The sequence below is a fragment of the Thalia democratica genome, chromosome 8, assembly GCF_965202585.1.
Source record: "Thalia democratica chromosome 8, ktThaDemo2.hap1.1, whole genome shotgun sequence".
In the NCBI taxonomy this organism is placed as follows: Eukaryota; Metazoa; Chordata; class Thaliacea; order Salpida; family Salpidae; genus Thalia; species Thalia democratica.
Window position 1 is genome coordinate 5,822,655 of NC_139172.1, and position 13,861 is coordinate 5,836,515.

General features: G+C 27.0%; 1 protein-coding gene across 1 annotated transcript; it reads right to left on the reverse strand.

The window, feature by feature from the left end:
- Positions 1 to 2,360: 2,360 nt before the first annotated feature.
- On the reverse strand, positions 2,361 to 2,855 carry LOC145842830 (protein FAM200A-like). The gene has a single exon (XM_082950311.1). The coding sequence runs from the start codon at positions 2,853 to 2,855 to the stop codon at positions 2,361 to 2,363; it is 495 nt and encodes a 164-aa protein (XP_082806437.1).
- Positions 2,856 to 13,861: the final 11,006 nt, after the last annotated feature.

Below are 13,861 nucleotides of genomic sequence, written 5' to 3' on the forward strand. Positions count from 1 at the left end.
TGATATGTTTCATTTCCTCCCAAGAATCGCTACCTTTGATAACATTATCTCCGTGGTATATATCATCTTCTGCAATGTTTATATTCTTTTCAATTTCCAAAATTTGAGCACAAATTATCATCATGTAGTTTCTAATATTATTGCTGCTGTACGTAACTTCGAGTAAATCTTTTTCGAGTTTAGTTTTATAAAATATATAAATTTTATCATCAGCACATTCTGCATAATAAAATTCTTCAAGTATAAACCCTTGGACTAAATCATAGTCAATTGTTTTCTTTGTACGAAAAATTTCTTCCAAACTTACTATATCAAAAGTTTCTATAGAGCAGGGTTTCCCAAACTCGTTTACTAAATCGCCCCCTTTTTAGTAGTTTGAAAAAAAATCGCCCCCCACGATTTTACAAAGTAGTTTTTCATTTGAGTACAAACTTTTGAGTTAAAAAGAGTTGTGTTCGAAATGTAATTTAGTCTGGTACTTCTTATGCACGCACTTTTGTGTTCAAAGTAGATTACAGGACTTGAAAAAATAATTTACAGCTTTTTCTTAGAAGCCAAGTAAAGTGTATTAAAGTACTTAATTATTAAAAAGCCTTGTGTAATCTGTAATCGATCCTGTTTAAACATGATCTGTTTTGACACTAATGAAACTTTTAGGTCAGTGGTGGACAACTTTTTTAGTCAGCAATTCATATTTACTAAAAAATTTTTTCTAGTTTCAGCTCGTTAAAAAAATGTAATTGCGGGCTGCATGATTAAAAAAATAACAAATAAAAAAATTAAAAAACTCGAGCAAAATTGTAATGAAATGGTTTAGTATTATTGTGATCTAGGAAATACTATTGTGAACTGAAAACAAAATGAAAGCGTATTTCAAAATATTAAGTATCAAAAAACTAAATTTTATTTATTTTGCACACGTAGTTTTCAATTTACTTAGCGGGTCGAAATTCGACTGGAATTAGCGACTGGATCTGAGCCGTACGTTACCCATCTGAAATCTTAACTGAAACCTGACATTATAATAATCTCTCATATAACAAATTTCGGATATTTACAAATTAATACTTAGTAACTTATTTAAGCCGCACAAAATACTTAAATTATTTTATAAATAGGCATATTCTAAAATAACTATACCAGAGATTAAAAAACTAAAAAAAAATCAACAGTTTATTTTACACATAATAAAATAAATATTAAAACATCATTGCTGATCTAGTTTAAGAAAGTTTGACCGACTGGTTGATTATCTCACATAAAAAGTGGTTTCATCAACAGCTTCAGTTAATGCAGTAAATTTATTGATTATAACAGTGCTTCTGAACCTTTTTCTAGTGGCGGAACCCTTTTCCAAAGTTCAACTTTTCCGCGGAACCCCTAATTTAATTTTACATAAAATGTTTAATATAATATTTCCTGCAAAAAACAAAAGAATTTCAGTGAAAACGATTTTTTTTAAATATATCATTGTTAGAAATCATACCAATTGTAATAGTATTAAGTCGAGTCAAACTCAAAGTGCGCCAGAGGCAATAGGTATTTTATGATTCTATAATACATAAATGAAAACAAACATGATTAATTGCAACGTCATAAAAATCTTTCCATGCAGAAAAAAACAAAGAGCTACAAACAATTACGAAATGAACATGAACCTAATCGAATTCACAGATTACTGTAACAAACGGGTAAGATGCTTAACGAAAAATAGATAAAAAGCATTTAGTGCAAAACTTGAACTTGTCTCTTAGCAACAAGCATGTCAATGCGCGGCTGAATTTTGGATAGACTGAGACGGAGACGGGCAGATAAGGTTGGAGTCAGCATACAGTTCCTTTGCTTCGTTTTAATGTTTGTTACATGCGAAAAGCCGGACTAGCAAAGATAAGTGGTGATGAATGGTAAAAGAAGTTTTACTGCACGCTTTGCTAAGACCGGGGTACTCTGAAATTGCACATATCCAAAAATCTAAAAGCTCATTCTCTTTGAAACTCAATTTTAAATTGCTATCTTCAGATAGTTGCAGCAATTCGTGTTCTGTATCTGTAGGAAGATTCACTTCTTCTGAAGCAATATCACACATAAAAGGATTCAAAATCCATAAATTTCCGATGCGAACATCTTCAGGGAAAAATGTTTAAACTTTATAGACAAAAGATCAATGTGGTTGTATATTTCGTCAGAGAAGTTGAATTCTATGCATTTTTCATGGGCCTCATCAAACCGGTGAAACATCGCAAAATTACGATTGTTAACCTTTTTCTTCCAAAAGTTAATTCTATTTTTAAACACCTTAATCTTGTCTGTCATGACAAAAATGGAATTTTGCTTCCCTTGCATGCATACGTTCAAAGCGTTTAATTCTTGATAACATCAGTGGGATAAATTAGCCTGGCCAAAAAAACATCATCTTTAAAGAACTTCACTAATTCTGAGCCTTCATCTTTAAGAAAGGTGAACACCTGCTTCTTTAATTCAACAAGACGAACCAGTGTCCACCCCTTCAACAGCCAGCGAACTTCGTTGTGAAAAAGAAGTAGCAGATGGTCAGCATCTAAACTTTCACATAGGTCTTTGAAACATCTGGTCTTTGTGTCACTTTTCTTTATAAAATTAACAGTTTTAATCGACGCTGAGAGAACTTCTTGTAAACAAGAAGGAAGATGTTTTGTTGCCAAATTTTCTCTATGTAAAAAACAATGTATCCATTTAGCTTCAACTGCTTTATCCTTCATTTTCCTCACTACAACATTGTTGGACCCAGTCATAGACGCTGCACTGTCAGTACAAATGTCGACACATTCATTCCACTTTAAACCCTTGCTGATGAAATAATTTTCGACACATTTCATTACTCTAACAGAAGTTGTTTTTGTGGGTAATTCTCCACAAAATAATATATCTTTGTTGAATCTTTCCTGCCCACAATATCTAAAAAATATACAAGTAACAAGCAGGGTTCGTGCGCGAAATTTTTTTCATTTAGCCTGACTGGGACCAATTTAGCCTGACATTTTTTCAAAGTAAGGAAAACCTCCTTTAGAAGTCATTTTAGATATTGTGGGTCTTAATTAGTACTATTGTAGTCTCCAACTTCAACTAGCTTTATCTCAAAAACATTTTGAGCTTTAATAATCTGCAAAAAGCAACTCATATCTTAGTTACAACTCAATAAAAACTAAATTGTAAAAAGGTGATTGACCCCTTATGCCCTTAACATAACAAATTCAGTGATAAGTTTTAAAATAAGTGTTATATCTAATACTAGCGTAAAAACTTAATATATATTACTGAACACAATTGTTCAATTTAATTAAGCACTAAGTAAAAACATTATAACCAGAAGATTTATATTAAAACGACGTGCATTGTCGTGTTTTAATAAAATTTAAATGAAAAGCTTACACGAGTATTGAAATTCAAACAACAGCTAAGTTGTTGAACTAAACTCTAATGTTTAAACTGTATTTTTTTTATGAATTTTCATAATTATGAAGTATATAATCTACTCAAAACTAAATAATGAAGATTCTTAAAAAATTTTTAGAGATTAAATAAAAGGTTTTAAGCATTTATTTATACAAATACTGACTGATTTTGTCTTAAATAACTAAATCATTATTTAGAAATAAATTCACATCTTAATTTGATCTTATAAATATCTCTCAATTCTTTTTAATCAAAAATTTTAAGCACTTCAACTGAGAAAAACTGAGATTCTCAAATTTTTAAATAAAAAAACTGATTTAGCCTGACGTTTTTCAACTTATTTCAAAAAAACTGATTTAGCCTGACTTAGCCTGATTTAGCCTGACGCGCACGAACCCTGAACAAGGCTTTGCCGCTTACGTCAGTAGATTTGTCTAGTTGCACAGATAAAATAGACTGGCTTTTAATTTCTCCAGTAGTTGATGCTCTGTATGCATGTAAGCCATCTCCATGACCCTGGATTGGATGGTGTCATTAGACAGAGGAACTGTTCTAAGTTTTTTAACAACTACTTTTGATACAACATCCTCGCACAGATCAATAGTAAAAGGAAGGGCAAACTTTTTAGAAATAGTGAAAGTCTTCTTGCATATCCCAATTCTCAATGCTCCTTCTTTTTAAAATAGTCAAATTTTTTAGACTTACTGTCCTTATGGAATGCATCTTGGTGTCTTCTCAGTTTTGCTGGTGCTAATGATGAATTTGCCAACACTTTATTACAACCAACCTCAACACATTGACCATTCTATTCTCGTCAACTTTCAAACACCACAAAACCATACTGCATATACTCATCATTTAATTTTCTAATTTTACCTTTACATGAACTACTACCAACATCTTCACTATCGTCATACTTTCTTTTTTAAAATCTATCCATACTAAAATAGTATGTAAAATAAGTTTGAAAAAAGTAAAACATTCCATTTAGTTATTTCAAAATAAGAATACTTCTAATACTGATTATAAAACTTAAAATATCGAATTTTTAAAAGTTGGTTTTGACCAAGGAAGAAAAAGTAAACCTTAATAAACAACGTAAATGCTCATAAACACATTTTTAAATTTCCGAGAAAATTGACTTTGAAAAATGTACGGTCCATAGGTTTGTGTTGGAAACTTTTTACAAAAATTACAATATCTCAAAACTTAAATGAAATTTTTAAATTCTATAAAAACTGGCATGTAGTTTATACTTGAAGCTTTCATATAAGAATCAATGTTATTTTTTGTAAAAAATAATAATGGACATTTTTTATCATGTAAATCTAAAAAAAACTTTTTCAATTTCAACTTCTGTTAAAATTTTATAGGCCTGGCCAGATTTTTTTTTAAATTATAGTAAAATTTTTTAAGTAAAAAATAAGCTTTTATACATATTAGATTTTAATTCAAGCTAATAGACATCTTTTTAAACATTTTTACAGCATTCGAAACAATATAATATACCAGAAATAAGTTTCTGATAAAGATTTTTTGTTTAGTTATATTGTGTAAACATTTAGAATTTGTTTTGATTGCTTCTTCATTGTTTGCTTTAGTGATAATACCAGTATTTTCATGAATTCACTAAAAATAGAAATTCGAAAAAAATTTGCAAAAATTTGCGCAACCAGGACACCTATTAATAATGAATACCTATTAAAAGTCCTACCGCTAGATACACACTAAGCAGATCAATGAATGCTATAACTATATATGTTTGCCATTTTATGTGCTCTATTTTTTTTGAAGTTTTATGATTTATGTTTTTTTTCTTTCAAAATTTTTTTTAAATCGAAAAGCTTCGCGGAACCCCTGAGAAGCGTCGCGGAACCCTAGGGTTCCGCGGAACCCCATTTCAGAAGCACTGGATTATAATGCTAAGATATATTGTAAGCAAGTTAGTTGTAAAGTTAAAATTTAATTTTAAACTTTTTAGACTACTTGTTTCGTAGTAGAATTCCATGAAATAGTATTTGACTTAGAATAATCTTTAGGGAACTAAACCTTAGTTCTAACAATTTTTTTTCTTCATTTAAATTCTAAAAAAAAATCCAATTTTTTACAGTTAATTCTGTGAAGAGAAAGTAATCAATTAAAAAAAACTTTTAACTAGGTTAAAATTTTGTTTTGTAACTGTAGCAGTCTTTTTGATGTCTTATTTAATTCTGTTTAAATTTTTTTTTTTCTAGCTATTAGCCTATAATAATTCAAAGAGGAAAATAGTGAAAAACTAAAAGGTAGTGTTGAAGTATTAAAATAAACTAAGTATATTCTATTTGCTAATATATATTGAATTAAGATAAAACAAAAAACAGTTGTATTAATAGTTTAAAACTCCTTATATAATAATATATTTTTTAACAATAATAAATCAAATAAGAAAATAAAATAATTGAGTTTAAGAAACTTTTAAATGAAAAAGTAGAAGTAATTTCAAATAGAGACCTCAAATTTTTACTCTTTTAAAACCAAAAAATTCTTTTTAGAAATAAATAATTTAATGGTTATCAAAATTTTACAATCAGATAATAGTTATATAGTGATATAAGTTATATACAGATTAAACAAGTAATAACAAAAACCTGTCAAATAAAGGTCTTTCAAACAAACATTTTAATCACTATGCTATAAAAACTTTTAGTGTAATGTAAAACGACGAATATGAACTAAAAAATTAACCAGGTCAAAATAAAACTATTAACAACTTTAAAACATAAACCATTTAATAAATATAGTAGACTTCCGCTTGAATTCGCACTTTGAAAAAATCAAAAAGTGCAAACTCAAAAAATTATTACCATATTTTTTTTTTAAAATGACAAATTTCAATATGTTATATGCAATAATATTATGAATAAACATGAAATCCACTAAAACATAAAACTAACTCTCATTAAAAGAAAAAAAGATCTTAAATATTATATATATTTTGTTTTGTTAATATTTAGTTAGTCATAGACTATACTTTAGTTAAATTTAAGAAAATATAAATTTTCACTTTTTTTTGGGTAAAAAGTGCGAACTCAAGAGGAAGTTTACCGTAATTAATATTTATTAGGCATTATGCAAACCTGTTGTAGAATAAATAGCTTCATAAAGTTGTTATTATAAAAAGACTACTCAAATAAAATACAAACCAGGTTAAATAAGAAATATTTCAAAAGATCAAATAAAATTAAAGAACTTTCATAAATTAATGTCTGTTACTGAAGTCTAATATAATGTGTTACTGAAGTCTAATAAGATGAGGTTCATGACTGCTTGCAAGTTTTTCTAATCTGATTCTTAATCACTAAGATAGAGCCTTAATTTACCTCCTTATAAATATCTAAATTAAATCTTCTGCTCAAGATGTTGATAACTGAACTGAAAGCTTTCTCAACAACATAGCGAGAAGAAAAGCTATAAACAACAATCTAAATTCCTCTCAAATGATTGGATACTTTTGCCTTAGTTTTTGTTGAGTCCAAAAGCTTTCATTTAGTTCTTTGGAAGAACTTACTTTAAGTTCAAGGTCAGTTTGTAAGTCTGAAAAGGTTTCCTACAAGTTGTTTACTTCAAAAGTATCTGCCTCAAAGGGATCCATATATTTATCTATATAATAGCTTTTTTGTGTCAAATCTAAATTTTATTACTTAATATGTTAAAATTGTTTAAAATTCCAGATTTTTTTCAGATTTTTTTTTTGCCTAAATTGTCAAATTCCAGGTTTCTAGGTAAATTGGCAACCCTATATAGTTTTATATCTTTGTCTAACTTAGTTACTTTTTAAAAAACAACTGGAAATATCATGAAGTGATAGTTAATAATAAATAACATAGATTTTTACAAACCATTTATGATCCCAAATAACATATATGTCAGGTTATAAAACAGTGAGAGAAATTCCAATCGTCTATGATCTATGTAACTGTTAAATAAGGAAATATATGAATGAAAATATAGTATTTACTTGAAAGTAGGAGTCATAAGCACTCTATTGTTTATTTTTTCTATTTTTTACATAAATAAAATAAACTTTTTTGTTTAAGTTTTACCTTAGGGTCAAATAATTAACAGCAAGCTAAAATTAAAAAAAAAGCAAAAAAAAAGTAAAAATCTTATGACGGCCCAAAATTTTAAAATCGCCCCCTTTTCGCCCCCTTACTAGTTATCGCCCACCCTTTCGCCCCCTTACTAATTATCGCCCCCCGAATAACTAAAATCGCCCCCAGGGGGGCGATATCGCCCACTTTGGGAAACCCTGCTATAGAGAAAGACTTCTTTTCTGAAGTATTAATTAGAACGCTGACAACAAAAAGTTTCTTTTCATTGGAACAGTTTATGGAAGCAAATTCAAAACTAAGAGCTACTTCTTTAGTTTTCTCTGTTATAAGATCATACAGTATCATGGTTTTATCATACAACATTGTGCTTTCACTTGCTAAGGGTCGTGATCTTGCCGGGTAAACTACTAAAGTGTTATAAAAGTTGTAGACATTTAGATTAACTGATATATTATGATGGTAACAAGAAATATTTCGAAATGTGTTGTTATCGAAAGACAAAAAGTTTAAACTCGTTCTGACAGGTTCATTTGGTTCCTTTTGTATAAAGTATAGGCCACAGAAAATATCTTTAATAAATTTTAAACAGCTCTGTTTATATTCATCAACATGGATATTTGTTTTATTTAACATATCATATTTTGATTCAACATTACTGCGACTCAAGCTTGATGTGAATTGATTGAGGCAAAACTTTAGCAATTTTTCCATTTGTAAGTAGCCTGCGATACCTAGAATTCCTAAAAAGTTTTTATCATCTAAATATAAATGACCGGTACTAACAAAATGCATGACACTTTTGAAAGTATCATTGTTGGCTTGATATTTGATTCAACAATTCCTTTCTTGTGATCATTAAATTTCGAGCTGAGAATGTTTTCAAAGTATGAAGAACTTTCTATCAGCTTGTGCTTCATAATTTCAACAACGTCCTTTTCATCATTTAGTCGGACTTTTACGGTTGTTTCATTCGAAGTAAGATCTCGGATATTACCCGAAATGCTCATTATAACTTATGAAAAACCTAAGTATCACAATATGTCATTAATTCAAATTAGCAATTTCTAACTTTGAAATCTTATAATCTTTATCTTACCGATTTGACTAGTCATCATTTTTTTGTTCAATTTAAATCCAGTAAATTTAATTTACGTGTCAGAAAATTGCCTAATAACTCATTTAAACTTACTATTTGACTTCACAAAATAACTCAAAAAAGTCTAATATATGATTTTATACTTAAAAAATTTTCTTAAGACGATTATAACTTTTTAAGTGTTGCCATTTTTTTTTTGAGAATTTTTTCCAGGGTTTCTAAATTTCTTTCAGGTTGTTAAAAGTACACGTTTTTAGTCTATTTTTAGTTTAGAGCAAAGTTCAAGGTTAGAGACTGTGCTTAGTAGTATAACAACATTCAAAAAATATTTTAAAGTTACTTTAAATTTGGTTAAAAAAATTTGATGGGACTAAAAAAAACACTATTTGGTAGATTTTTGTGTCAAATTAAAGTTTTACTTCTTAACATGTAGAAGTTGTTTAGAATTCTAGATTTTTTAGTGACTTATACTTGATATTCCAGATTTTTAAAGGTTTTTGTTCAAAGTTCCATGTCTATCCAAGTTTTTCGGCAATCCTGACTTACATACCTAAATAAATGTAAACAGAAAGTAATAATTTGTATGTACTCAACTAATTAAATACTGCATCAATAAATTTTAAAATTACCAAAAAAAGTAAAAACCATAAATTAAAATTTTAACTACAGAATGTGTTATGAAACTTTTTTTAAGATCAGATATAGATACACTTTTAATCAGCCTAAGTATTTAACATTTTAAGACAAAAATATCAGGAATAAGTTACCAAAAACTAGTCTGAGTTACAACAAGCTAGACTAACTTTATTGAAAAGGTAAATAAAATAAATTTAGTTAAAATTATAAAACATCAGTCATTCAAGTTTGAATACCTAAAAATACCAAGTGAATAACGAAAGTATTAAACAAAAAATAAATTATAATATTTAGTTAGAAATATACCTGAGATTTAGTAGAAGTATCCAAACTACTTTGAGTCAATAGAAAAACAAGTCTGCTTGAGCAAGCATGAATCAGCCTGAGATTTTAAACATTTTTAACCAGCAACCCTGAGCCTAACTGGGTATATATTTTTAATGATAAATTTTTGATTAGAAGCATCAATACAGTAATCTTTATATAAAAACAATCTTAAAGTTTTGTTTCTTAGAACTAAAAAAATTAAATTAGTTGTTAAATCAGTTATAAATAGCTATAAAAATAGTAATAAATACATTATTCACAACGAAATAGAGTGCAGTTTATATTAAAATAGTTTAACTAAAATATCATATGTCTAGCAAAAAAAAAAGCTTGGTTTTCTGCTGTGTTATAGTAGGAATTGAAAAAATAATTAATAATTTTTTACAAAAAGTAAGTATCGATGTTAAAAGCCTAAGTTATGTTAGACAAACTACCATGAGACAACCTGAGCTTTGAAATAATTAAAACAAAAGTATTAATGCCAAATACTAAACATATTTATAGTTGTTCAGGTTTGATACTAATCAAAGATACTTATGACCTAAAGACTTAATATATATATTGTTTATTGAACGACAAAAACACCCAATAAGTTTAGTCCAAGGACCTGGTGCACGAAAAAACCTTTTGGTTATCGAGTCATACACCAGAACGTCATATTCAGGACTACATATTTAGCAAAAACATATTGTTTTCTAAAAATTTCGTGAAGTTGTTTAAAGTAGAGATATTTTTGTCCCTTTCTAGTTGAAAACTAAATCTAGGGTTAAAGTAAATTTTTTTTTTTTAAATATGACAAAAAACGTTTCATTTTTTCCTTTGTTTTATTTGAGATCTTTCGTAGTAAGTCTTATCAAAAATTGTATCTTACTAAATTAAACTGAATAATTGTAATTGAAATAAGATTATACTGTAGTTAAAGTTTAAAATATAAAGTTACGTAATGGTCGAGTTAAAAAACTTACTGGGTGCTTATGCTGTAGAACTTTGCTGTACTAATAAAACTCGTTGCATTGGAATTAAACTAAAAAAAAAACAAGCGATTTAAATGAAAATAAAACTGTATATAAAAAAAAAAGTTTCACGAGAAATTAGTTACTTTAAAATTACTTTATATAAAGTTTTAAAAAGCCTAGTTTGGTATACGAACTTATTCTGCTACATAAACTGGGCCTTAAAGATTAAATACATAAGGCTTTCAGAATATGTAGCTGAAAATAGTCCTCCGCTCTAAATAAAACTGAAAAGTTCTATTTTTTATAATTTTTTGCACACACATGATTTTCCAACAAATGTTGCCCAATCACCGATACTTCTCGGCAATTGGGCAACATTTGTTTGACAATCATGTAGGTGCAAAAATTATAAAAAAGAGAATTTTTATCTAAAATATAGAAAACTGATTTTACAACTAAAATTAAAGCTTTACTGTTATCTTATTTTAAAAGTTTGTTTGAATTCTTTTTTTATTAAATGAAAATTCTAAGAGCTTAATACGAGTAGTCGTTGTTTTAATTGAAAAACTTAACTTGTTTTGTAAGCTAATTAGGTCCAGTATTGTCTTTTTAAACAGTTCAATTAATACATAATTAAAGATAACTAAGTGTAAATTAAAACAATTATAAAAGTAAGTGCAACTTGGAGTTTTTATGTTTTTGAGCGTTTTAATAATTTTAAATATTAGAGAGCGTAAGTAGATATATAATACTTTTAGCTGAACATAAAGGTATTTCAAAAATGCCATTGTTGTTGAGATTATGCATATTTTACAACTTAAAAAAACTACCAACGTATTCAATACTAAAGTATATATACATAATCAACATCATGTATTGTACAAAGAATAATAACTCGTATTTCCGAATAGTTTTGAGCAATATCTATAGTTTTCTTATAATTTCTACTTTAAGTAGTTGTCGTAATTTTTAAAAATGTGTTGACTCAACAAATTCTAAAACTATTAGATGTAAACATACTAAAACTGACTTAAAAAGTGTTAAAGTTACTCCTACATTACTTACATATATATTTATATGTAGTTATAATACATTAGCTGTTGAATATTTAAATTGAAGTTTTTGAAAAATAAATTAACATGTAAAAGAAGATGATAAAGTTAAGTTTTGTGTTAAACTTTAAGAGAAACTTTCACAACAATTTCTTTTTTGTGAAATTTTATTATAATATTTTCTCATAAATTTATCACCTGTGGCGAATTTTGAATAAAGTTAGAAAACTTTGTATATTTTAATAACGAAGTTAGAATTTGTTCAACAAATCTTTTCTTTTTGTGAATCTAAACTAAAATCGTTGTCTAATACCACTTTAGTACGATCAAAGTCTTATCATATTGTTCGCTCAAACTCAGTAATGACACCTGAAGGACATTTAAAACTCAAATAAAAATACAGTAAATGTTGTGATAGTCAAACAGTTGATATATCTAATTTAATTTTTCTTCCATTAGTTATTGTTTTTGTATTTGTGTTCAGACTAAAAAGATAAAAACAAGTTTTGCTTGATCTTATTGTCTTAAAACTGATCTTAATGATACTAAATATTTGCTGTTTATAATGCTGCTATTTTTTCGACAAATAAAATAAAGGTTGTTAAAATACTACAAAACGTTAGATATAATGTATTTGACATAAAAAGCTTTTGATTTTTTGGTTTTATAAGTCATTAAGATTAACCTATATTATCAAGCTGTAAAGAATTCTTTAAGTTTAGTTATATGCTTTACATTTTACACTTAATCTAATTGTTTAAAACAAACATGCGTGATTCTAGCTAATTATGAACATTTTAGTTAATCATTTTAAAACAAAATATGTTACAGCTAATTCTTCTTTTTACAAAATAAGTTTTATATTTGATAAAATTTTCTATAGTTCGGTGAAAAAATGTTTAGATTTTTATTTAAAATTTTTCAAGTGAAAAGTTTTTAAAAGTAAACTTTGAAATAAATAACAAAATACTAAATGCAAGACAATTTTGTTTATATGATCAAAGTATTAAAAAGTAATTGTAAATTAAATCATATTTCTAAAATTATAATTGTTTTAAAAACATTTTAGTTTTATTAAACAATTCAAATATTCTTAAAAGTCTTAATAGCTTGAAAAAATTATGTCAAAACTTTTAAACTGTCTTTTAAATTCTATACACATTTGTTGCTGTACAAAACAAAAAATGTTGTTTTCGATAAGAAAATAAACTTGCCTTGTTTCAATTTAGTTGATCGCTTTAAGTCTAAAGTTTATCCTTTTTTTAGTTGAAAAAAGAAAAATAATTTTTGTTTTTGACTTAGTTTTATACTTACAGCTTGTAAAACATAAAAAAAATCGTTAACTTTTATCGAACATTTTTATTACGGCTTACAGTTAAAACAAAAAAAAATAAACATTTTTCTAACAGCGACTCTTGCAGATTTAAGTGATGATTTTAAGTACATTTAGTGAATAAAATAGATCTTCTATTAACTTAATAATTTTCATTCAACAGTTTTGTAGTAGTCTAGAGTTCATTTATAAAATCAATTTTGTTTTTCTTTCATTGATGGAGGTAGTTTTTGTGGTTTGGTTTGCTGTTTATTGTTATATTATGTGTTGCAGTAAGTTTTTTAGCTTATTGGCCATTAGTCCAACGTTTATTTTTGATGAATTGTCTGTTTTTATTGTTGACTGGCAAATTACATTTTCTGCCCTACATTCTTCTCCTTCTAGGAGGCATGTTTGTTTCTTTCTGCAGTTACATTATTCATCTTCAGTTATTTTATTGTTGTTTCTTAATTTTTTGTTGTGTTTTTTTTTATTATTGAGTCAATGTTGGTTATGCAGCTGTATCTTAATTTTATTTTGTTTAGGTTTTTTTTTATTAACTACTATTTTTTCCAAAGTATTTCTTTATTATTTTTAGAAACTACTTTTAAAAATATATTTTAACTATGTTTGTTTAGACAGATTTGCAATATGGGGATTGAACCATATAGTCTTTCTTTTTCTATATCTTTTTTTATTTTGCATTCTTGTATAGTTCATTTCATAATTGTATCCATTTCTCTTTAAAACATCATTATAGTCTTTTTTATGTTGTTGAACAGGTTTTTGATATTTGAGTTTTTAGAAAATCTGGCCTGTATCATTTTTGGGATTTGTTGTATGGATGGTTAGATTTTTAATTAAATTGTTTATATTGTTGAGTTCTTTTCTGTAAATCTATTTAGAGGGGTTTTCTATAAATAAATTTATTTCTATGCTAAGTAAATTGAAACTTTTTT